This window comes from Embiotoca jacksoni, unplaced genomic scaffold (assembly GCF_022577435.1).
Source record: "Embiotoca jacksoni isolate LCO1_2020_lvr unplaced genomic scaffold, fEmbJac1.0.p SCAF_20, whole genome shotgun sequence".
In the NCBI taxonomy this organism is placed as follows: Eukaryota; Metazoa; Chordata; class Actinopteri; family Embiotocidae; genus Embiotoca; species Embiotoca jacksoni.
The window spans coordinates 3,756,824-3,783,072 of NW_027185341.1; the positions used below are offsets into that span (position 1 = coordinate 3,756,824).

Genomic DNA, 26,249 nt, shown 5'->3' on the forward strand with positions numbered 1-26,249 from the left:
CATGGGCATCAAATAGGGTTAGCTGCTCCACTCATTAATTTGCACCGCATATTTATGTGTACAAACCACCACACTCGCAAATTGTGGTCTGTAATGTATGGCTACAAGCAATTTATGGCGTGTGAAGGGGTTGAATAATAAAATATGCAGTTTGGTCATGTTTTGAATTAAAATTCGTTATTATATCACTTTTATTATTTCTGTGTGAGGTCCTGGTATTCCTTGAGGGTTCCTTGAGGATTCATTTAATTAATTCAATTAAAGCACCTTTAATTCTGTGTTTCCAGGACGAGGAGGAAAAAAGGTGGAAAAAAAACCAACCTTTTTAACAGATGTTTGTTTGAGGAGAAACAACAAACACACAAGAGAAACAGCATCTGATACACTGACTTAAAGACACACAACCAGGTCAAAGGTCAACAAACCCTGCTCTAAATTGGGCTGAATTGTGTTTTTGTTGTTTCCAGCACTGGATTATTCTACTAGGCTAAATTATGAACATCACCATGACTTAGCTGATTGATTTTTCGAATGTGCTACACATCTGGGCTGTGGTTATTCCTTTTTTTTTTTTTACACAACACCAAATGTTTATTTCTTCTGTCTGTCTATAAAGCTGTCTGTGTCTCTCTCTCTTTCCCTCTCTTCCCTCCCTCCCTGTATCCATCCCTCCCTCTCTCCCTCCCTCCCTTCCTCCCTCCCTGCCCCAGGCAGTGTGTCTAGTTTCACAGAGCAATTGAAGGTGACAGGGACAGAGAGAGAGGGAAAGGGAGGGAGGGACAGAGGGAGGACACATCACAGTATCGCCTGAGGCTACACAACAGTAGAGGAAGAGCGAGAGATGGAGGGACAAAGAGAAAAGAGAAGAGAGACTCACGAAAGTACTCATAGGGAATTCCATAAGCAGGTAATGGGCAAAATAAAGTTGCACAAAAGGAGTTGAAATGTGTGTGAGCGGGAGTGAGTGAGTGTGTGTGTGTGTGTGTGTGTCACATGCGTTTTGCCTGCAGATCAGCAGATATTCACTTTTATCACCAACAGTGTTTTTTGTGTGTGTGTGTGTGTGCGCGAGCCCTTCCGCTCTGCTCCGCTCACTCATAATATATGAACGCATTATTGGATCCAGTCAGTAAGAGCAATTATAATGCACTCCCGTTTGTTTTTTATTTTAACGACTTGATGAATATTTGTCGTGGCATTGTAACCATGGTGACTGCCTCTACCGCCGCCGCCACCGCCTCCCCCCTTCCCTCCCCTCCCAGCCCTGTCCACCTCCCCTTCCCCATCCCCCCTTCAGCGATGAAAAAGCAAGGGATGGCGAGAGAGAGAGAGAGAGAGAGAGCTAGAGAGAGAGAAAGAGAGAGAGAGAGAGGTGACAGGAATGAACTAACAAGATGCACTAAAAAAAAATGCATGTCCTGGAGCTACATGAATCTTTGCAGTGAAGCACGCGCCGTCACACACACACACACACACACACACACACACACACACACACACACACACACACACACACACATTATTGCACTCAGCACATAGGGATCATATATGTTAAGCCACAGTCCAACAACTGGAACACAATAAGATGTAACTATGATTTCTGAATAAAGGAAAAACAAAACGAGTAACCTGCTAGAAAGCAGGGGGGCGGGGGGGGGGGGTGTATGCGTGGTGTTAATACCATGTTTTTAGGTTTTAGTTTTAAATTAACCAAGCAGTTTCACTATCCACTCAGTGTCTGTGTTCAAAGTACATTTGTTGGAGTACTCTCAGGAAATACAACACTTGTACTTGTGCATGAGCACTTAACTTTTTGCCAACTAACTGCACTAAACATTAGAAGAAAGATATCAACATACATTTGTATTCCCCTTGTTTGACTTGTTACTTTAAAGATTACGATTTTGGACAAAACATACAATTATCCATCTATATGATTATTTATAATATGGTAAAAGTGTAATTGTAAAGCACTGGATACCCAGCATCATATGAAATAAATGAGCTTAGCCTTAACCAGTTATAACATAAAAAAAAAACAGCTTATATGTTTATATATCAGTCTAGTAATGGATTAGTATTGAAAAATACAAATGCTGCATAGTGACAGCAAATTTTTGTGCTTTCAGTAAATTTTGCTGACCACATGTTTCTACTTTTATTTAAATAAAAAAATCGTGGCTGCAGGACTTTTACTTTGGATCAAACCTTTGAATTCTTTTGCTTAAATAAATGCGCCCTCCGCCACTGTTCTTACTTGTTTTTACCTTTGAACTTGTCAAGTCCTTTCCTTTCTCCAAGGCATGTCTTGGAGGAAAGTAACAGAGAAAAGAAGGGGGGAGAGAGAGAGAGAGAGAGAGAGAGAGAGAGAGAGAGGGAGCAATGGGGGCAGCGGAGAAAGAATAGCAGAGTATGAAAGAGAGAGGGAGCGACAGAGAGAAAGGGAGCGCAAAGTCTTGTCAACCGGAAATAAAACAAGCTGGCACCCTCCCCATCCCCAAGCCCCTACACCCACCCCAAAGTCACATACTTCCTCCTCACTCTCTCTATCTCTCCCCTCTGCCTCCCCGCTTCCATCTTCCATCTCTCTCTTCTTCTCTCTCTCTTCCGTTGCAAAGAGATATATTTAAACCCCGGTTTTGCTCTTCTCTCGCTCTTTGACTCCATACGTACCGTCATACCTGCGTCATTACTTACACCTCACATCAGACCCTGTGTGTCCATGGCAGAGGCTTTTCTGTATGGTGCTCCTTTAACCTGCTCCGGGCCCAGACAATGCCTTTGTTTGTTGTCCTATAGCTTTGAGCTCAGTGTGTTGTGGCAGGCGAACAATACCTCTGTATTCAGGGAACAATACTGAGGTGTTCTCAGAGATGTACCTTGCCCACCTATACAGCATCTTTACAGGCCCGAAGCACTGGTGAAAAGGGTTGAATAACTCCAGTCTGCATGAGCCTGATATCATTTAGCTCATATCAATGGGGGGAAAAAAAAAAAAAAAAAAAAAATTTTGATAATCAATTGATTATTTGAATAATTTCTCAAGAACAAGTAGCATATTAAACATTTTCTGTTTCCTGCTTCTCAAATCTGAGCATTTTCCTGCTTTTTCTTGTCGTATGTTATTTTTATTGATTATCTTTGGGTTTGGGGCTGATCGGCTAAAACAGCAATTTAAAAAAAATTGTGATCTGTTATTTTATGGGCCAAACAGTAAATCGTACATCAGTCGATCATTAAAGGGAACAAAAACTGTTATTTGCAACTGTTGCTCAAACAGGAATAAATAGAGAGTCTGCTTTTGTTACATTTCATTTAGATGGCGCTTTTATCCAAAGCGACTTACAATAAGTGCATTTCAATCATGAGGGTACAAAACCCAGAACAACGGGAATCAAGAAAATACAATTTCTTCAAGAAAGCCAAACTACAAAGTGCTATCATTAAGTGCCATTTTAAGGACTACTAAAGTTCTACTGTTCAAGGTAAAGTCGGAAGAGGTGTGTTTTTAGTTTGTGGCGGAAGATGTTTTGTGAAACAATATGTCATTAATACAGTTCATAACATTTGTGTATTCTAAATGTATATTATCATCTTATACATTTATATGTAAACATTGTTTGGTGAAAGTATTGAACATATGTGCAGCTTTATTTTTTTTTTTTAAATCCGTTATCATTTCTCTTTATTGAACAAATATCTGAGGATTCAAAAGTCTTTAATGTTATTTTTTAAACATTAGCATCAGAATAACATAGTATCAATTTAAATCAAACAATTCACTCAAGTAAGTTATAGATACATGGATACATTTAAAATGTTTATCTAACTTATATATCTGGTAGTGAACAATATTTAATGTGCTTTGGTAACAGGATTTATTTCAAATAGATTGGAATCAATACTATAATCTAATGTTGACACTAATAATTATCTATAAATATCTCTTTATTACATTGGATATGTGTTTTATGATTTTAGAATTATTCATGACATTTTTTAATGTTAGACATCATATCAGCGGCACAAGCGCATCATAATAATATATATATATATTTTAAAAAAAAATACACTATTAGACCTGCTCTCATTACTATCACAAAATACATATTGACATGTGTCTTACTATTATTTCTTGAACTATTTACTACTTAAATTTCTTCAACTAATTAAAATAAATGAATATAACAAAGAGTAATTGTTCTGATCGGTTTCTACTTGTAGCATTTTACAGGAGCAATACATTAAACCAGCAGGTGAAGGCTGGCCTGTCAAAGCTTCATCAAAGTTTTAAAGATCATATCTTTAAGTAGCCACACAAGAACAAATGAAAATCAGTCCTTACTGGTGATAACTAGTGAGTTTAAGCTAATAATGTCATTGTCTGGTTGCAACACACTTGACTGCCAATTGTCCTCAATATTTATGTGTGATTTATGCCTAAAATTGAATTCCATCATCTATTTATCATCCACTATCTTTCCATTATCTGTGCTTTATGCTCCACTCTCTCGGCCTCCCCTCCTCCTCTCGCTGGCATTAAGTTCAAACTTGACACTGATGTTGACTCACTTTGTCACCCCTCGGTGGCTCCCTCTCTCTCTCCCTCGCCCTCTCTCTCTCTCCCTCGCCCTCTCTCTCTCTCCCTCTCTCTCCCCATGGCTTGGAGGACAAGAGTGCCCGCAGACGCATTTCTCTCTCCAGAGCCCCCCTCCCCTCCCCCCTCTCCCTCTTTCACTCTCTCTCACCCTGTCTAACTCTCTCCATCTCTTTCCTACTCTCTCCTTTACACACACACACACAGTATTGTCAACAAAGCTGGAGAACAAGGGACGCTGGGGGAACAGGGGAATAAAGGTCCACAGAGGAGGAGAGTAACACACAGGACCCCGGCATTGTTTCACCTGGACACTTGGTAAGTTTGCAAAAATGGTGTCTGGGATCGCTTTCATGTGTTTCATTAGGGGGAGATGTTGCTTCCTGAATACTGACTTAAGTGCAGGCTTTGGAGTCAAAGTCACCGCCAACGGTTCAAAATTGGATCGATAAATTCTTGACCTCAATCCAAATGATTCAAGTTTGACCTTTGACATTGTGTTGCTGCAGTAACTTGGGAGATTTTTCAGTATTGACATACCTTTGCTTTCCTGGCGTTGGAGGGGGTGGGGGGAGGATTTTCGAAGAATTTAAGATGATGGTTTATTTATCTCAGAGTTGGACCCATATTTATTTAGGCAGCTAATAATGTTTAAAGACATACTTGTGCACTTTATATTTTCAACCGAAAGCTAAAGACGAGTTTGGTTTGGATGTTTTCTGGGAAATTTTGTTCATACGGCAGCTGTGTGTGAGTCTGTGATGCCAGTTTGTGGCCACCTATAATTCGTTGTGTTTTTATGCATGTGTGTGTGTGTGTGTGTGTGTGTGTGTGCGTGCGCGCGTGTGCCTGCGTGCGTGCATGCTCGAGTTTACCAGCAAAAAAAATAGAGCTGAAAGCAAGTAGCATCATAAATGTCTGGCTTTCAGAGTGGGTTCTAATGTACCTTATCCCCCAATGGTATACTAGAGTAGCAATGTATAACACACACGCGTTAGGACAGCGTGCATGTAACGAACTCCATTTCTGTCTGTCATCATGAGGCTAATTCACCACAATGCCAACCATGTGTGAACTCATGCGATATCAACCCCTCCTTCTTCTCCTTCTTCTCTTTGCTCCGACTTCCAAACCCTCCCGCACCCTCCAGGAGGAAGGATTGGAGGATCGAAGGAGGGACGGAGGAGCCAAGGTGACAGTTAACAGGGACGAACACGAACACACACACACACACACACACACACACACACATACGCAGGACAGGACTCCTTTATTTCTCTTCATGGTGGTTTGGACACTCGTAGTATGTATGAGAAGTTAACCATGCTGAACCTGCAGAGCGGCTCAAACTGGAGTGGGCCTAACAACTGGTACCATGATCCAACCGGCGTTCAGACACAACACAGCACAGGTGAGGGGACATTTTTCCAACACAATACTCACACATCACTGGGTAAATGTCACCAAATTTAAACCGCATGTAAATTAAAAGTAGCTCGGCACTTGTGGCTGTCTAACCGACCGTCGGTTCCCTGAAAGCATGAAGCTCACATTCTGTCGTCTTAAAGTGCGACGCTCCGTTGTAGGAATTTTCTTGGCACACACACACACACACACACACGCACGCACGCACGCACAAACATCTCTTTTGTCACCTTTCTCGCTGCCAGTGTCTGAGGGCTGTCTGCTGGACACGGAGGGCAGCATGGGGGGAGAGGCAGGGGGAGGAGGAGCGGGCCGAGGAGGAGGAGTCCCTGTGGAGCGGGACGAGGGCGAGGAGTCTCAGCTGAGGCTGCAGCTCAAGAGGAAGCTGCAGAGAAACAGGACCAGCTTCACACAGGAGCAGATCGAGGCTCTGGAGAAAGGTCAGGCCATGCAAGCACGCACACTGCTCTCCTTGCTCTTCAGCCAATGGCTGCCCTCCATGGGCGCAAGCCAGACCAGAGAGTGTGTCATGACGCAGCTTGTCCTGCTGCTTTTTTCCCCCCCCTGCCAACACCTTTGTCATTGGATTATAGTCTTTACACCTTGTTTACAGTTTTTTTTTGTTGTCAAATTACAGGAAGCATAAACATGACAAATTACAAATAAAACCAAGTCTTGTGTAATTTGGCAGGATATAATCCCTGCAAAGGAGAGTAAAGCGTTGCTATGATCACTTCCAGATGCAAATTACCCACAATCTTAACTCCACAAATATTCCCGATCGGCTCCAAAAGGCCTATGGCAACGAGTACAGCAGAGTTTTGATAATGCATCATTACTGTGGTTGTATTATGCACTGAGATGTGGCCCTCCTAGCATGATATCCACCGAGAGGGATCAGAAAGCCACCCTTGACTGGATATGGCTGCAGAAGGCCCTTGAGCTAAATAAGGACGCAATGTCCACTGTGCAGCCGAGTGGAAATGTATCACTGTGGTCACTCTGTGCAAATGACATTAATGAGGTACACTGACCTCAGTGCACAGCCAAGGCACAATAACAATCATGTGTTGACACAGACGCCAATTATAACCAAGCCAATTATAAAAATTTTCAAGACAGACTTAATTTAGAGAGCCTTCATTATCTTTGTGAAATAAGTATTTATTAATCATGCGTTACCAGTCTGAATATATTTATATGTTAAAAATACATAATTACCAACCCTGCAGCCTTTTCAGATGCAACCAGCCTAAAAAAAACATTAATTGATTTATTTGTTTTGGTTTCTCTGTTGACATTTTATCGACATGCTAAACTAATGTTAAGCATCACAAGCGCAGACAGTTCAATCTATAAAAGATGTCTACATTACAAGACCCGAAATTTCAGAGTTCATCAGGATGACTCAGTCTGTCACTTTAGAGGGTGAGGCGTACTCTCGTTTCGACTTGTCAACAACAAAAATGTCAGCAGTTTGTCAACTATAAATTAACTGCCACGAAGAGGAATGATACTCTGAAACAGAAAGTCTCAATGAAATGAACTCGCTGTTGTTCAAACTACTTCAGATGAAGGAATGAACTCGTATCAAGCCATTGTGTCTGTTATCTACTTAACAGTAAATCTGTACATAATCCTGATAAAACACGGGACACAATACCAGTTTTACATACTTAGAATTCAAAAACAACAATAGATGACAAAATAAAAACCTGTGATGATTTTATTTCAGTTTAGCTTTAATCTGCCATCTTTGAAATAAAGTGCTTAGGCAGCTTCTCAACTTGAATCCTTTCATTTGAACTTTCTGCGTGCTCCATGAGGATAAATAATTTATACAAAGTGCAACAGATAAATATTTCAAATATGGTTGTAAGGATACAGCTCAGCTTCCTGGATTTATACGTTTCATGGAAAGATAATTAGTGATGCTGAAACAGTAATTACCCAATATGCAGGTCAACATCTGACAAAATGAGTCGACAAAAAGTAATTTCTGATCATTTCTTTGCAAAGCTTGAATTTTTTTCTTTTCCCATAAAAAAAAGAGACGCACAGAGGAATCCAAAATATGTGAACCCCCATGCAGCAAGGGCGATGAGGCAAGCTGCTCTCCTGTAGTCCTGTCATCCTCGATTAAGACTCACATTGTGTGTTTGACATTAGTTAATATCTTCCACAGAGTTTGAAAGGACACATTATCCAGATGTTTTTGCGAGGGAGAGATTGGCAAACAAGATCGATCTACCTGAGGCCAGGATACAGGTGAGAGAATGCTCTCAGTCAACCCTCCAGTCATGTTTCGTTCTTATTTACCCCTGATGTTTGGACAGTAATGGAATGCAGTGTTTGTTTTCTGACATACATTAACACGTAAACAAGCCCGACGGGACTCTTTTATTGACAGGTGTGGTTTTCAAACCGAAGAGCCAAGTGGAGGAGGGAAGAGAAGCTGCGCAATCAAAGGAGGTCAGGCGGTGTGACATCCTGTTCACAGAGCCAAGCCCCACTGAGCACTTCCTTCAACACGTCTATCTATCATCAGCAGCACGGCAGCAGTTCAGGTAAACAGCAGGCTGCTGCACTGCTAAATTATGGTTATAACTCTATAATTTCAATATCTGTGTTCATTTGCTTCCTCATACAGCACATCAGTAAAACTAAAAGCATGAGTTTATATTTGATCTCTATGATTTATACATTTGCTCACAGAAATATTTCACTCGTTTATAATTGCAAACCTCAGAACCCGGTCTTTACAGGCAGGCAAACCATTAGAATGTCTCCATTAGAGCGCATCTATATTAAAAGATTCCCACTGCGAGATGCTCCCATCACATGCGAGTAAATGTGTGTGTGTGTGTGTGTGTGTGTGTGTGTGTGTGTGTGTGTGTGTGTGTGTGTGTGTGTGTGTGTGTGTGTGTGTGTGTGTGCGTGCGTGCGTGCGTGCGTGCGTGCGTGCGTGCGTGCACTCACCGTCTCGCTCTGTCCTGCTCTGTGTGTTTTTCTCCAGGGTCCATGTTGAGTCAGGCTGAGTCGTCCCTGCCGAGCTACAGCTCCCTGTCAGTTTTCTCCTCTGGAGTCCAGGTTGGACATTCATCATTCATCATTCATCAGCACCTTCCAAACGATACCACAGCAAGTCATTATCACAGAGCAGAACCTCTAGAGCCAGAAACCATGATAATGAAAGTAAATATGTAAATAAATGAACACTATGGCTGATAATAATATTTATTTTGACTAACACTTCTGATATTAATAATAAAGGATGAAACAGTAATGCATAATTTATTCTCTTATTATTATTATTATTATTATTATTATTATTATTATTATTATCATAGCTTTTAGTAATGCTGCTTTTTGAGTCAAATTAAATTAATTACTGCTTGTGCAATAGATTTATATCATAACTATTGCTACGATAATACTACAAACAATACTAGTAATAACATTACAAATAATAATAGCAACAGCAACAGCAATTATAATACTTAACAAAAAGGTAACCCAGAAGAAAATGCAAATCTGTGAATTTGTAAATGAGCAGATTTGCAACTATTAGTTGATTAATTGATTAGCTGGTAAATAAAAGAAACTGCTGTGATGATCGACTGAATAATTGTTTTAGTAATTTTTTTCAAGCCAAAATGGCAACAGCTTCCTAAATGGCTGCTTTTTGTTATCATATACAACAGAAAATACAATATCATATCTTCAAGTTGATGAATTGTGCAGACTGTCGGAATATTAATTAATAATGAAAATGACTTTTTTCTTTCCCTATGAATTACCCGCTAATTATAACAACGATCTCTCAAATCTTGACTGTAATAAGCACTTTCATTTGGATATCACTGCCGTGAAAAAGCCTCAGCCATTACTCCACCAGGTTGAAAGGTTTCCTCTAAAGAAAATGAAACAGCTCATGAAGATGTGAGTGCCGCCTCTTTGTTTCTTCAGGTTGTTTGTAGGATTTTAGGCATCCAGTCGAGGAAACTGGAGATGCACACTTATTTTTTTAAACTATTTACAGCCATATCTTTATCAGTCAAAGATTATCAAGCAGATCTCTCAACACCTGAAGTGCAGAGCTGTTATATTGTTGATTGAACACGGTGTAGTTAATGTAAGGGATCTGTGGGAGTGAAGGTCTTGACAGACCTTGCCATTTCTTGAAAATGATGAGTCATCAAACCCATTTTAAATCTAGGTGGTTTGCAGTATTCTGCAACGCTTGGAGACATTTTTGACAAAAGCAGCACTTACAAAGTTGGCTAATTAAAAATAAATGTATAAAATCTTGGGTTGTCAGAGTGACAGATATGTTTCCTGAGGTTCTGTTTTTAGAGACAAATATACAATGCTTATCATTCCCACTGCTTTAACATTGTACCCAATGCATATTTCAGAAACATTACTTTTTTCTGGTTTTACATTAATGGTAAACTATGTGCTCAACCCCATGCTTCTGTGAAATGTCATGCATGTTACAACTTCAGACCCAATACATCAGAAAAACGTCACCACACTTGCACAGAAAATATTATTCAATACAACATTTCAGGCTTGAAGAAGATCAGAAATTAAGTAGTTTTTCACATGTAATACAAAGAATGTTGCTGCTACTGCTGCGACGCTACACTTGTACCATACCACGATACTCTAGCACCTCCATGTGGTTAAACTGAAACCGTGCTTTTACTCCTTCAAACTGCTTTCACAGTACATGGTACAGTATACAGCGCTGGCTATTTATTGAACCCTTGTGTACCCCTTTAAAACATTATACTCAGAAAATCTGCCATAAAAATAATATATATTAATATTATTTTTTATTTTAACACAGGTCATTTTTAACCAATACTAGTCCTGATCATAACCAAATATTTATTCATTTTCAGGATTTTTTTCCCTTTAAACCCCAGTTTGTTTACCTAATGTCCAGAATTATTTTCAATATATTAAATGCTAAAAGGATTTTCTTCTGGATTATCACAGTCAGGGATATGTCGGTGATTACCAACAACACTGACGTTGATGCATTACCATTCTTATGCTGGGTCAGATTTAAAAAGAATTTCTTAAATGAGATAGTCATGTTTTGTATAGAAACCTAATCAGAATATTTCCTCTCCTCCACTCCTGTGTTCACTTGCAGTCAATTCCTCCCCAGTCGGCCTCGTCCTACTCCTGCATGTTGCCTCCATCTCCCTCTACACCGCGCAGCTTTGACTCCTCGGCGTACTCCTCCCCTCACCTGCAGACTCCGCCCTCAGCCAACTCCAACACAGGTGAGTGTTTATCTAACAGACGTGGAGACACTTGCTTCATGTCTGTTTGTTATTTCTGGCTGCTTACTGAAATACACGGTACATTAGAGTGTAAACTGATCCCCATATTGACTGTTTTTCTTCTCCTTATCTTCCATTCAGGGCTCATATCACCCGGGGTGTCAGTGCCAGTCCAGGTCCCAGGAACTGAGCCGCAGAGCATGAGTCAGAACCTGGGTCAATACTGGGCCAGATTACAGTGAGCAACAGACAATCACTGCCAACCGGCATAACAAAAGAGGAAGACAAAAAAAAGGGGGCATGTAAAAAAAAAAAAAGAAAAAAAAAGGGTCAAGAACATAATATTGGGGACGCAGGTTTTGAGGAAGCACAGGGCTGAGCGATAGAAGGGTCTCGATGGGTTGCAGGCCCCGAAATGCATTAAATGTTTACAAATTCAGCCAAGAGCAGCTTTGGTTGCACTTAACAGTATTCTGGTCATACTGGTATTGTCTTAGTATTATCAGGTTGCAGTGTTTTTTTGGATAGTGTGTTTAATCATAGGGCTGAAGTCAGGATTAGGAATAGAATCAGGATTATAATCAGGCCAAAGTCAGGGTTTGCTGTCTCTGCACAGCAGGTTTTAGAAAGTTATTTGATAGTTGAGAATTAGCTCTGCACCCTTCAAAGGTTTTACCAAATTCTTGCTCTTACTTTTTTTTGAGATTTGTGAAAACAAAACAAAATTCAGAAAAAAAGAAAAGAAAAAAAAAAACTAACTACACACCTGCCTAAACCTCAATACACCGTGAGGTGCGGTTGAAAACTTAGAAAATATAAGAGAGGCGAGATTGAGTATTGGGCTTTCAAATTTTGTTAAAATTTTGTTGGAATTTTCAAATTTTGTAAATGTAAAACCTCTGATTTGAGGTTTAAATAATAAATGGTTCAGAAAGTTATCCTGACATTACCGCTAGCTCTCAGATAAACTGAACTGCACCCCCTACCCCCCAATTTTATTTTGAAAATATGTAAAAAAAAAAAAAAAAAAAAAAAAATAGGTTTTCAAGTTTTCAAATATTAAAAGTAAAAATAATATTTTTGCGCCTACATGCTGAGCAGATGAGGGGGTTACAATTTTAATTCTGCCATATAGAAATGGTTCAATAAGTGATTCAGTGGTACTGAGTAAATGCCAGCAGATGTCAGGTTTATTGTGAAGTGTAACCACAGTTTCTTGTTACTTGAGCAGCTCAATGATATTGTGATAGCTAGCTTGTTCCCTAAGCATAAGCTGTGTGAGACTACTGTGAAGAGTTTAGACTTGCTTATGGCAATCACTTGTACTAAAACAAAAAAAAAAAAGTACCATAAAAAGTGTAAATCCTGCCTATCCTGCCAGTAACATTACACCGCGACTGCATATTTTTGTACAGACATCTGTGTATGATGAAGATTACAGTGGAATATTGTCAGATGTTATTGGAGGGAAGAATGTAGCACGCTCTGGACTCAAATCATCCTTAAAGCATAAATTTAATTTGTCAGAATAAATTTTCAGGATGTGACACGTCAATATTGGTGTCATATAATGTCCAATACTAGACTAATCATACAAATAATATAATATAAAAATATTACAGATTTACAGTATTATAGGTTTTTGAAAAAATAATACAGCAAAGCAATTTCATTTTCTCTCATCATTTAATTAATCAAAACAACAGAATCAATTCCATAACATATTTATCAGTGACACTTACTTGGATTGGCAGGTTTTTTTTTTTTTGTTTTTTTTTTTGTACATCACTAATGACACATATTTATCAGGTGGTGACAATCAAAAATCATTGCACACCAAACAAGAAGAGGTTGCCTTCATCAAATGCAAAGACTGACAATCAAAGTGAGAGGTGGAGGAGATCAAAATGGATAAACTGTGAAATGACTTCAACACTGTCCATACAACAGTAATGACTTTAACAACTGTGCATGACCAAAACAAGCCGCTATAGACAATCAGCTACTTGCAGAAATGAATCAAGTATTGTACAAAAGACGTTACTGTACTTTGCAGAGTTTAAACCTCTGCTCACTTTCCTCTGACTATTAGTTTTGTTGATGCATCTCATATGAAATGTCTTTCAGCTCTTATTTATTTGTCTTTTCACTCGTTCACATAAGTCCTTTGTGTTGTTTATGTTGTTGTCGTGTGTTGTGTTAGTACTGTATAGCTACCAAGAGTCAACCCTTTTGTGAAGGCCTTGGATCCCTTTAATGAAAATAAAACTGTGTGTACCGAATATAAATTCAAACGTCTGCATTTGTGATGTCATATTACATTTTACTCACCATCTGTGTGGTTCAAAATAAAATTTAAAAAAAACTAGAATTACTGCCAATCAAGCTGAAGTTTACATCCATATCTGTCCAGACTCAAAATATATGTAGTGAAGACTTTGAATGAATTTTAAGGAATAAAGCTGATTCTGATAGAGCAATTTCCCAGAACCCCAGAACAAACTGTAAGAGTGTGAACATCTTAACTCTTGTGAGCAGTGTTGTTCACATCTTGGGTTTGCTGAATTTATGCCAACATCAAATATTCAGTGAGATAATACAGCCTGATTCTCCACTGTTTCTTATTTGAGAAAATGACAAGTCTTTATTAGTAGGCTGTGACTTCCTGTATCCCTTTCAAATTAAAAGAACTAATTTTGAATTAAATGTCTGCACAGTACAACCATATACTCTTGACCTAATGTTGAACAAATATATTTATAAAGTGAAGATCAGCAATATCTCCAAGTATCTTTTATTCACTGTAGAAATTCTGACTGTAATACTTAATAATTTGCCGGTCGATACACATGGCAACATGTGAGTAAGGGAGTACTGGCATAATCCCAACTACTACACGTTGAGCAGCTAAAAGACTGTTCGTTTTCCACGGGGCAGCAACATGAAGTGGACATGACGGAAACTGGCCAGCTATTATCAGGGCTGCATTTTGTGCTAATGGCATCACTCACTTGGGCCCTGGAGGACAAACAGAAATTAAAGATGGGAGGAGAGGAAGAGGGGGGAGGGGGCCCAGGGAAAGATAACACCAGTGATGCTTTGCAGACAGAATGAAAAAGCAGACCGGCAAACATAATGGGACCCTAAGATGTGAAGTGAGATGCCAAAGCACTCTCGTTTAATGCAGTGTCATCTGTTCCTCTCAAATGTTTTATGTTAAACAACACGGACAAAATGTTTTTTTGTGGAAAACTAAAAAAAAAACCACATTTAATACTTCATTTTCTAAATTTATTTCATTCTGTGTTCATAATGTAGAGCAGGGGTGTCAAACATACAGCCCGCGGGCCGGATCCGGCCCGCCAGGGGGTCCAGCTCGGCCCGCCGGATGACTTTGCTAAGTGTGAAAATTACAGAAAGACATAAATTGCATTTCTATGAGAATACGGAGGTTTATGAGTACAAACATTTTGTAATTTTTTTAATCGATCCAGTAATTGCTTCAAAAACAGCGTAAATGTGATATCTGCTCCGGAGGCAGAAGCGCTCATTGCCACAGGCAGCAGCGCTTGCTGTTAGGGAATCTGCAGAGGAGAGCCCAGGCAGATAAACAGTGGGCTGATGTCTGAGTTTTTGGTCTTTATGTTTCTAGTTTATTGCAGAAAGACCTTAAAATAGGGTTCATCATCCAAAAACATTCACCAATGATTTAAACATAGAGAAATATTGTCGTTATTATGCTATGAATTTAGTGGTCTGGCCCACTTGAGATGAAAGTGGGTAGTATGTGGCCCCTTAACTAAAATGAGTTTGACACCCCTGATGTAGAGAATAAAGAGTCTCAATGTTAAAATGAATTCATATATTCAATTTGAGATTTTATGCGTGTGGTGTGAGACAAGATAGTTTTAATAAAACTTGATTAAATTTGATTAAACTAACTTAATCTAAAAAAAAAAGAAATTCACATTTTCATTTCATGTTTTAAAACATAAAAAAAAAAATTTGAATTTACAAAATGTTTTTAGAGTACTACAAAGCACAAGTGATAAATGGTTGTGGAGATGTTTTCGATTTCCAATTGGTAGATAATGTCCAACCTAAACTGGAAAATGGAAGTTAAAGACAAGAATTTTGCATCTGAATTTCAATTATGTCTTGAATTTAGCTTAAATCTGAATTATTTGTTTTCTATATTCATTCCTGAAATACAACCACGCAAAGTTTACTATGTCATTTATAGGATCACAAATACTGTGAAATCATTTTCTCAAACCAAGAAAATATTAGCCAAATTTTTATTAAAAAAAAGTTGCTGTGAGCATGATTTTATTGAGTAAGAGTAAACATTTCTTACTCTAGGGATTAAGCGTCCTGTGTTAAAGACTCTTTAACTGTAAGCTTATATTATCTTTTTTAGTTGTTGACTGCTTTTGATGGTGACAACCCAACAATCTGATGTGACCAAAGTGACAAAGGGTACTTTGACAAAAACACAAAGGCGGCAGCAGCCTAAAAAGTGTTTAATTGTGATGATAGCAGAAGCCAAAATCACCCAATTGTGGTAAAAGTTCAGGAAGATGGTTTGGGCAGCCTAATAGTGGTTCGGAAAGTTAAGAGGAGACAGCAGGACCGTTTGTGTCTAAGATGTCTAAAGGTTGTGAAAACCAACTTTCTAAATCGGTTACTTTTTATTGATGTTTAATATTAAAGTAATACAATGTCACTTATGATATTAAACACAGGTTTTCATGAGCTTTATAAGTGGCAAAAAAGGTGGAGGAGCCAGTTTGTCAAGGAAATTGAGTGTGTCTAAAAGGTAGCTGACATCTAAGCAGGACATTTTACAGCTTAAAACCTTTCTTATCACTTATCAGACAATATTTATAAGCAGAAACCGTGTAGTTTGGAAGTCTAAAAGAGTTTAAAATTGAAATATATACTGAAGGTCTTCAGGGCTCTTTAATTTCCCCACCTTCTGCATGCAGTGAGTAAATGTGCACTCACAGCTAGAAAAAATAAAAACTGCAAACCACTTGCTCTACTGTCAGTAAGGCAGAGCAGAGAGAGAGAGAGAGAGACACAGAGTTGACTGATCAATGAGCCCTGCCTAGTCCCAAGAGAGGTTGACGCTCCAGAGGAGAAACAACGGTAAGCTTTGTTTCAGTTTTCCTGAATTTAAGATGGTTTGGAGGAAGCTGCTGCAAATCCAAATGACTGTGTTTCCTTGAAACAATAAGAATCCTGTTAATAACAGGGCGCTTTATCGCAGTGATTGGGATGGAGCTGATTCTTCTACTGTGCATGATTTTGACCCTGGTGGGCAGCACAACAGCGGTGCCCGACCAGCTCTACAGCCAAGCAGTGGTGAGTAGAAAATACTAAGAACAAAAATGCTTTTATAAGAAGTTTGAAACGTTTGTCTCGCAGTCAACTAGCTGTGTATAGATGTGTAAGATGTGACTGTTATATTTAACTGATATTAATTTTCTAATTTTCTTTTGTAGAAAGAATTCACATTTTCTTTTGTCTCAGTGTGTGATGAAGGGCTAGAGGAGGATTAAAATCACTTTAGAATTTGTTTACGTGCCAGTGAAGCATTTTACGTCCCAGTTATATCAATTTAATGATACACTTAATATATATCCAGTAAGGGTTTGGGGAAAAATCAATACTTACTCACATGTGCTTTTATATTGTAAATGTAAATGTTTGTTGGCAGATGTTAACAAAGTATACACAGGCTTTTCTGTGACCCACGGGATAGTTGTCATATACAGGAAACATATGGCGATGAGGGGGGCTACTGAAAGTAAAACAGCGTGCAGATGACTCGAGGATTAGAACAACATAAAAGAGCTTTTGCTTGTGCTGTTTTTATTGATTTTTTAGGAAAAAGTTGGTTTTAGGGGAATAAAATGACCACAGATGTGATGTTATTTATTTTTTACAATAGTTTTTGCATTGTAGACGTTAACATAACACTGTAATCAACAAATTAGAAAAAGCTGATCTCAGCTGATTTGGAAATTTATGAGCTTCCTGTTAACTGTTAGTTCTTTGAAATAACTAAGAAAAATTTACGCAATTTTACATTTGCGTCACTCTTTCATAAGTTTGAGGCAAAAGGATTGTTTCACTTCCTGACTATGAAGAGTTGACATGTTTGGCTTCCATCCTATTACGTGTTGTTGGTGTCTCCTCATACATACAAATTTAAATGGAGTGAAAACCTCTGTCAGGTAAAATAGTATTATTTCAGATGAATGACAATAAGATACATACAGTACATACACGTATATATAGTATGTTTGTATGAGAACATGTCGATGAAATAAAAAAAAAAGCTTAGCTGAAAAAGAAAGCAAAAAAATGACTGTTTTCTGTTGAACTGAAAAGAGAATGTAAGTACTTAAAGTGAATATCTTTTGCAGTGTAAAAACCACAAAAAGAACCGTTGATGCAGCGGGCACACCTTTTCCTTTTAACTGTAACATACAGTTACGGCAGGGTGGAGTTAAAACAGAAGGAAGAGCGCTGGTTTCATAATCACATCTAAGAAATAGATTTCTTTTACAGAAGAAATACTACACCAGATTGATCATCTAATTCCTCCTGCTGTCCTTTTTCTACTAGGTTATTCTGAATAGATCCTGTGGTATATTTGTCAGTAGTGGTGAGCCTTTACCCCATCGAGCAACGTACTCAACAAGGACGGGTTCATTCAATATTAATGAGAAAAAAAAAGAGGCTGACAATATATACTGAAGGCCTTGTGAGGCACGTGCTGTGTCTGACTACAAACTGATGATTTATAGTCATAAGAGGAGCAGTATACTGTATATACCAAAGTCTAGAAATAGATTTCTGCGGTACTGTTGGTTAACTTTGTTTTTGGGTCTTGTTAATGTGCATTAACCAACAAGAAAATATTTTTTTTCGGGTCCCTGACGTTATCCTTTTGGGAAATCACCACATTTCTTCTAGTTCCTTGTTTCTTTCTGTCAGGACTGGCTGAGTCGGTATGGCTACCTTCCTCCTCCTGACCCACGCACCAGTAAACTGCAGACCAAAGACGGGATTGAGAAAGCTATTCTTGTCATGCAGAGATTTGGGGGAATCCAGGAGACCGGGGTGCTCGGTAACAACCTCCAAACTTACTGTCAAGCCAATGTGTACTTTACGTTTCACAAGTTTGTGCTCACACCATGTCTCAAACCTCCTGTAAACTGCCCTTCTGTTTCAACATGTAATCAAATTCTCTTCCAGATGCTGCAACCCTCAAACTCATATCTACACCACGATGCTCTCTGCCTGATATTGTTGGAAGTGAGGACATACTGAGGAGGAGGAAGAGGAGGAAGAGATATGCGCTGTCAGGCCTTAAGTGGCATAAGACAGACCTCACATGGAGGTGTGTTTCCTGTCATGTTACATTGTGGCTTTAACACTTCCCTCTACATGAATCAGGGATTTTTTTTTTTTTTTTATCATCCACTGTTGCTGTAGGGTTTTTTCCCAAGAATTACATTATGTCCAATACGATCTTTTTATAGACTCCCAGTATTATTGTTAATTCTAAAACCACCTGTGATACTGTAAAAGTGGGAGCTATCTTTTTAGACAAAGATTTATCTTTATATCCAGAGCCACATAAACTTATGGACATGTTTTGATTGTTTTGTGTGCCTGCAGTGTTGGAATGTAACTAAGTACATTTCTCAGAGGTACTTTTTACTCCCCTACATTTGTCTGGCAACTTTAGTTGAGTTACTTTCCAGAATGCAACACTTTCTCTGTCCTGTGTAAACCATATATCTCCAAATTTGAACAGAAATTTTCTCATAAACTCAATGACTAAATGTTTCTGTATGGGTTGAGAAAATTCCTCAATTTAAATAACTTACTAAATACACTATTAGAAACAATTTAAAAAAAACAAAAAACAAAACAGGACTGTGTGTCTCAGCTTGTTGTGGAGGTGAAGTTTAGGACTGTATGGAGAGGTTACGGATAGTGATGTTCGCCTTGGGGTGTCAGTCAGAACACACTCCGTTCGAGTTAAACACTCTTTACTGTATTGATTTCTCACACAACAGCACTGCAATTTAACCATTAGGTAAGTTGAAGGCTTGGTTTAGACGTGGTGGTTCGTCAGAGACGCACACTCCTCACACCACTTATGAGCTAGAAAGTCCACTCTGTAATCTCCTACTGATGACAAGTTTCTGGCTACCTGAGTAAGCTTTTGAATGCAGGACTTTAACTTGTAGTGGAGTGTTTTTACAGTGTGGCATACTTAAGTAAAATAACTGTATACCACTGTGTGGCTATATACACTTTAAAGATCAGATCACAAAAATATTGACACAATACATGCAAATGATTTAGATCTATTATTTCCACCACGGTGGCTGTGAGCAAGTTCAAGTTTAAAGTCCATGTATATTTCATCGTCCAAGCATCATGCAATATAGCAGTATGCATCTGTGGAGAAATTAGACAGACAGATTTTTTATGTCATATTATATTTAGCTCCTACTGACCCATCTGTCCCCAGGACTTACCTGGCTGACATTGCCATACGATACAAGATGCTGTGCATTGTATTGAGTAGATAATCTGCAGACTGTTCCTCCAGGTGAAGAGTAATAATCTTTTTTTTTATCGTTTACATGGTGCATAAATGTCCCCTGTCCAGTTTCTATTAATAAATCAACACACAATTTACAACGCGATGTGCAAACTTAGTGCCAGAGCTGTTAAATAAAAAAAAAAAAAATTCCCCTCGGGGATTAATAAAGTAACTACCTAACCTAACCTAACCTAAAATCATCTTTACCCTTCCGGTGACAAGCACCTGACAACAAGAGACCCTCGTACCTGTGTAGGCTGCCTGAGCTGTCAGTAGAACGCCACCCAATGTACACAGAGAAAAACAATTATACTCTGTTAGTTCTGCAACTTGCTCTTACATAGGATAAAATACCTTTTTTTATTATTGCACAATAAGGCAATTCAAAGTGCTTCACATAAGAGTTAAAAGAGATAAAGATAATAAAATCAATATATAAAAAGACGCTATAAAAAAGACCAACATCATTAAGGTTTAAAAAGGTCAAACAAAATAACACTGGTGTTAACCTTGGGAAGTAAATTTCCTAAATCAAGCATAAAAGCAGTTTAGTTTTTATCAAACAGACAGGAATAACTTGTGCATTTGTTGTGGACTTTTTTCAGATGTGAATTAATAGACTTTGGGTGCACTAGTAAAAAAATTAACATCACCAGACTGATGTGTATTTATAAAGATTCATGTAAAATAAATTACAGTCTCTGTATCTAGACCCACATGAATATTTTGATTTAGGCAACACAGACAGAATTGTTTCTTTGTTGGTTTTGGTCTATTGATCGGAGTTGTTGGCAATGTGAAAAATATAGAGGGTTACCAGACATATCCATCAACTTTTGGTTAAGGAGGAAAAAATGGAAAATGTTGAAAAACATTTGATGATGCATTATTAAAATGACAAGTAAAATTCAGTGAAAAACAAAACAGTCTTACAGACATTGTACAGTAAAGTCTTCTATTTTGTTCTAATATTCCTGTCGGCAGTGTCCACAGCTACCCGACGCCCTCACTCTCGCCCGGCCTGTCTCACACTTTGGTGGACCAAGTCCTGATTCAAGCCTTCAAAGCCTGGAGTGACGTGGCCCCCTTGAATTTCCGTCAGCTGTCGAGCGACAGCAGCGGGGCCACAGCTGGAGGGGACATCAGAGTGTCTTTTGCCCGCTTGCTCCATGACGACGGGTACCCTTTTGATGGGAGGGGTGGCACCCTGGCCCACGCCTTCTTCCCCGGCAGGGATGAAGTGGCGGGTGACACACACTTTGATGATCATGAGATCTGGAGCTATAGAGGTATTTATTGATTAAAATCATGATAATAAATTATGTGGTAAAGAATGTTCTTAGTTAGTGGGATGTGATAATAGAAGTGGAAAGAGACCAGAAACACCCTCAGTGACACAAAATGCCCAGTTTCCTGTAAGTTTATTATGTGATCCAGTAACACATTTGCTTCACACTTCCTCAGGTGACAGCAGCAGCACAGACTTGTTCACAGTAGCAGTGCACGAGTTTGGCCACGCGCTGGGCCTGTCTCATTCCTCTACTGATCCATCCATCATGAGGCCGTACTACCAGGGTTCCGTAGGAGACGCCAACATGTTTCAGCTGGCCATGGACGACAAGCTGGCCATCCAGCAGCTTTACGGTCAGTTAGCAGTCTCACTAACTAACTCTACCGAGGGATCAAAATGAAGCTCAAACTAATGTCTGCCGTGTTAATTACACCAAACATACAAAATGTGTTGACGTTTTGTGTGTTTGTCTGATAAGAAATCTTCACCTCAGTTTAAACATGGAAACAGTGGTGCAAACATAAAGTCCTATAGGAGCTTAGACATATATTTTGGCTGCTGCACCAGATGTTGCAGTCCTTCTATGGCCCAGTATGGATGTGGAATTTATCTCAAAAAGAACATATGAAAAGAGGTAAAGATGAATAAACACCACAACCATGTTAGCAGCTCGATTAGGCTTTGCTTTGGGAATCAATCCAACAGTTCTTAAAAATATTTCAGTCTGGAGACAGATTCAAATTGCCAAATGGTCATGCCAATAGTGAGGATGTACCCTCGTAATTAAGAAACCAAAATTCCCCTCAAACAATTAATCTGGTATGATTGTGTGTAAAGGTGCACCCATGCACAAGAGCTACTGAACTTCTTCCTTTCATGTCCTAAAAAAAGAAACACCTCTGGCTACTGGGAAGAATGTAGGTTGCTTGCACAGTTTTTTTCCCGTGCTGTCATCAGCTCCTCAACCTCCTCGATGTCGTCTGCTGTCACTATTCTGTTGTAGGTGTGAGGGAGGGAGGGCAACCGGGTGGCGTCGATCCCAACCTCCCACGTCTGCCCAGTCCGCCTCCCCCGAGACCAACACAGCCGTGAGTTTAACCAGAGACAACAATACAACCGACTGCACCTCCATCCAGACAATAAGCACTTGTCGTTTGCTTTTACAAACTATGAATATCACTGCACTCAGTCTAGTCATTAAAAAAATGAATGACTGATGAGTAATTGAAGACCAGTGATAACATAAAGACAAAAGCTTTGTGATCGAGCCTTACTGTGTCACTGTTGGGTCTTATTGCACCCTTTAGTGATTGTTTTTCACCAATCTATATCCAGTAAAAGTTTACTGGAGCTTTGATGAAACTTTCCTTCTCCCAGTTTTGATCCGTCTTTCCATGAGCGGTGTCAGGGAGGTTTTGACGCTGTGGCAAATATCAGGGGAGAGGTCTTCTTTTTCAAAGGTAAGAAGAAAACATCAGTTAAGCACAAGATAAAGTTTTCACAGAATAAAAATGTGCTTGAAAATAATTTTATTAATACTCCTTTTTATCATCTTCTGTTTCTAAGTGTATACATAATGTTGGTCTCATGCTTCACTCTCTTTTCTTGGAAAGGTTCAAATTTCTGGAGAACTAAGAGAGACGGGTCTTTAGTGTCCTTAAATCCAGCTCAAATCAAAAACTTCTGGATGGGCCTTCCACCAGGAACAAACAAGATTGATGCTGTGTATGAGAGGAAGAGTGACAACGGTATCATCTTCTTCATCGGTAAGAAGGAAAATCTTGTGGTTATGTGTGGCTTTGATTAAGATAATTAAGATAAATCAGAGTAGGTGTGAAAACTCCTGTCACACATTTTATGTTGTTTTTTTTAAGCTGGATGGATCAAACATTCATTTGAACTTGAGGATGAAGTGACTAGATTTTGGTGGTCACAGGTCAAAAGGTCACTGTGACCTCACCACACATGGTTGTGGCCATAAATCAATGTCTAATTGGATAACATGAAGTAACATTTTATTTCTAAAAGGTCAAAGCTCAACTTCATTGTGACATTATAATGTTGGCTGGCCATAACTCAGGAACTGAAGGGGAGATTTTGATCATATTTCACATTCGTCAGGATTCTGAACTGATGATACTAATCTTTGGTGTCCATCTTGAAACCGTGGTGATCTTCAGTGCAGTCGCATTAAAGATGTGTGTGAGGCATCGACGTTTTAGAATTTGTAGCTTCTTTCCAGCAACACCGACATTTGAAGTACTGTCTACTGATATTGCTACAGCTTGGCTTTTATTCGAGTCGGTTTTATTGACCAAGCATGTGAACACATAAAAGGAATTTGTCAAAGTAGCTTTCCTTCATATGTCCAGGATCGCAGTACTGGGTCTTCAAGGACACAGTAGCCATGAACGGGTACCCTCGGCCCCTCTCTGAATGGGGCATGAGGACAAAGATGGGAGTGGTGGTGGACAGGGTGGATGCAGCCTTCATCTGGGCCCATAATGGCAAGACCTACCTGTTCAGTGGAGGAGAGTTTTGGAGGTTTGATGAAAGCCAACAGGATCAACAGATGCCCAGGCAGCCAGATCCGGGCTACCCAAGAGTCAACAGCCGGTGGGGAGGAATGCCGCCTCACATGGATGATGTCATCAGCTGGGGAGAAGGTAACATTGTGTTCAGACACATAAATATTCAATGAGTTTATGACACTAGCTCTAGATAAATAAAGAAAACCTGAGAGAAGGTTATTCTGGGATGATGATATTTCAGCTTGCACACACTCTCTGCTGAAAGAATGAAGTGCAGTCAAGGCAATGGAAGAGAGCTGATCCGAGACTTAAATGGACCACAATGATATAAAATGACCACAAAAAAAACAAACCGACAACCCCAAAGAGACTCGTGTGGTCATCCGGAAGTTTTTACCTGGCGTTACAGATAGTTATCATTTTCCCATTCGAATATTTAAAGCTGTTTGTTTCACATTCATTTATTGCACTGACTAACGGAGCTGTTTAAATGTACAGATTATTTGAATATAACCCTGCAGAGTTTATTTGTAAATGTATTTTATTTTATCCAGAATTCTGCCTTATTACTAAAAAAAATAAAAAATAGATGTAAATAAAGTTTTAACATCTTTTCAAGCTCAGCTCAAGATAAAGAGGTCAAGCGGCGACCCAATAGTTGAGTTGCTAGACCGAACTACCTGTTGCATGACATTCCCCCGCTCACTTTTTCCGTCTCTATGAAATAAAGGCTCACAATGCCTAAAAATAAATGTTAAAATAAGAATGTTAGAGGGGGTCGACAAACGTTCCACACTGGAAGTTTAAAGGTATTTTGTCTTAAACCAAAGAACTTAGCAAATTTAAACTTCGACCAGATGATGGGGTCAAATGGAAAAAGAGGAGATCATCAAAATTATACCAGTTAATCTAGAAGTGGTCATGAATATATGTACCAAATTTCATAGCAAACTGTCACATCGTTGTTGAGATATTTGATTCAAAACTACAAAATGTCAGGCTCAAAATAGCACGAAAAGTCAAAATTTTATATAAACTGATCAGATGTTCTGAATAATAATTCCCTGAAAAATGTAACAAAGTTAAAGTACAAAAAAATATTAATATTGCTGTTTTTCTTTAACATCTCCAAATAGGTTAATGTTTGAATAATTGTTTGATAAAAAGAACAAGGGGATAAAAGTTACACTGCTGCTGCTGTTGTTCTTTAGGAGATGCCTACTTCTTCAAGGACAACTTCTACTGGGTGCTTATGAAAGGAGGCCTGAACCAAGAGATTGTCACTCCTAAATCCATCGCAGTGGACTGGCTCAGATGTCCAGCTCCTCCTTCAACCGCCAATCCAGCAAATCCTCGAATCCCAAATGAATGTGTCTGTGACTTAAAGGGCTTGTCTTCACCGCTGAGAAGCAGCTGGCTCCTCCTGATCTCTGTTATACTGGTAATCAATGAGTTTATGAGAAACCTGAGTTTAGAATTGGTTTGATGCGTGTTTTAAAACTGAGTGGCTGTTTTTGTACTATTTACTTTCCTCATTCGACTGGAGGGTAACAGACACTCTTTACATCATTATATACCCAGAGCATTAAAACCCACACACTGGTTTCACATTACATTCTACTGTCATAGAAAGCCTGTGTTAGAAAGTCCACCTCAAGATTTAACATAATAGACCTATGTTTCTGTAAATACTTTGCTTTATCAGAACATATTGCTGACCCATTAAAATAGTCGCGTTCGCATCGTCTCTCCCTCCTGCTATTAAGTTTCACATGTTAATTTTTCTAGATTCAGTATTGGATTACATGGAGTTTGTATAGGTGAATGCATGGAAATCCAACAACATAATCCAACACACTGGTTACTCCCTCATAATGAGGTCTTGTGCAACCACCTTTTGTTTGGATGAAAAAAAGGCAACACAACCAACTGAAAGGGTCAACTTCTTTATCGCGGCAAATTTTTTACAATTAGATATTTTTGAATTTGCTTAAATATATACAGAACAGACAGAGACAGTTTAGGAGATTTGATCAAACTGTAAGGCTTTTCTCTGGTAGGCCAGTTGTAGTAACTTTAAGATGTATAGTATGTTATACTGTGGCTGTCAGTATGCAAGAAATCTACTATTGTGACCATTTTAAAACGAGTGTTAGAAAATATAATAAAATTTTTGATTTACTGTTCGTTGTTCTCGTTTTCTCTGACCACAACTGTCAAACTTCTTTTAAAAAGTTTGTGTCTCGATCTCACCACCTTCAAGCTGAAGCCATTTTTTTCTATGCATTTATCTCATGGCGCATATCCAAGATAAACTGACGCCCCCACATGGTTCATTTGATTCTGTCACAATCTTGTGATCTCAAGACTCCAGCTGCCTTTCAAGGCAACATCCAAAACTCAGATAGTAAATTTTTACAAAAGAATAAATACTGATCATTCTCCAGTGACAGTCCCCTATGAGCTGGCC

General features: G+C 38.9%; 1 protein-coding gene and 1 long non-coding RNA gene across 3 annotated transcripts; both read left to right on the forward strand.

Moving 5' to 3' along the window:
• The first annotated feature begins 824 nt into the window (after window positions 1-824).
• Window positions 825-5,829, forward strand: LOC138202338 (uncharacterized). The gene is made up of 3 exons (XR_011178637.1): window positions 825-907; window positions 4,805-4,915; window positions 5,748-5,829. It is a non-coding gene; the product is annotated as an uncharacterized lncRNA (long non-coding RNA).
• Window positions 5,830-5,888: 59 nt separating this feature from the next.
• On the forward strand, window positions 5,889-25,929 carry mmp25b (matrix metallopeptidase 25b). Of its 2 annotated transcripts, XM_069155328.1 has the most exons (16): window positions 5,889-6,008; window positions 6,268-6,462; window positions 8,208-8,290; window positions 8,433-8,589; window positions 9,039-9,112; window positions 11,190-11,322; window positions 16,595-16,689; window positions 18,331-18,463; window positions 18,592-18,736; window positions 20,942-21,246; window positions 21,422-21,601; window positions 22,252-22,336; window positions 22,626-22,708; window positions 22,862-23,014; window positions 23,621-23,914; window positions 24,991-25,929. In XM_069155328.1, the coding sequence occupies exons 1-16, from the start codon at window positions 5,903-5,905 to the stop codon at window positions 25,263-25,265; spliced, it is 2,496 nt and encodes an 831-aa protein (XP_069011429.1). In that variant the 5' UTR covers window positions 5,889-5,902; the 3' UTR covers window positions 25,266-25,929. The 2 variants fall into 2 exon arrangements, with proteins under 2 accessions (XP_069011429.1, XP_069011428.1); XM_069155327.1 differs by lacking the exons at window positions 16,595-16,689; window positions 18,331-18,463; window positions 18,592-18,736; ... (5 more) ...; window positions 23,621-23,914; window positions 24,991-25,929 and adding an exon at window positions 11,464-11,975.
• Window positions 25,930-26,249: the final 320 nt, after the last annotated feature.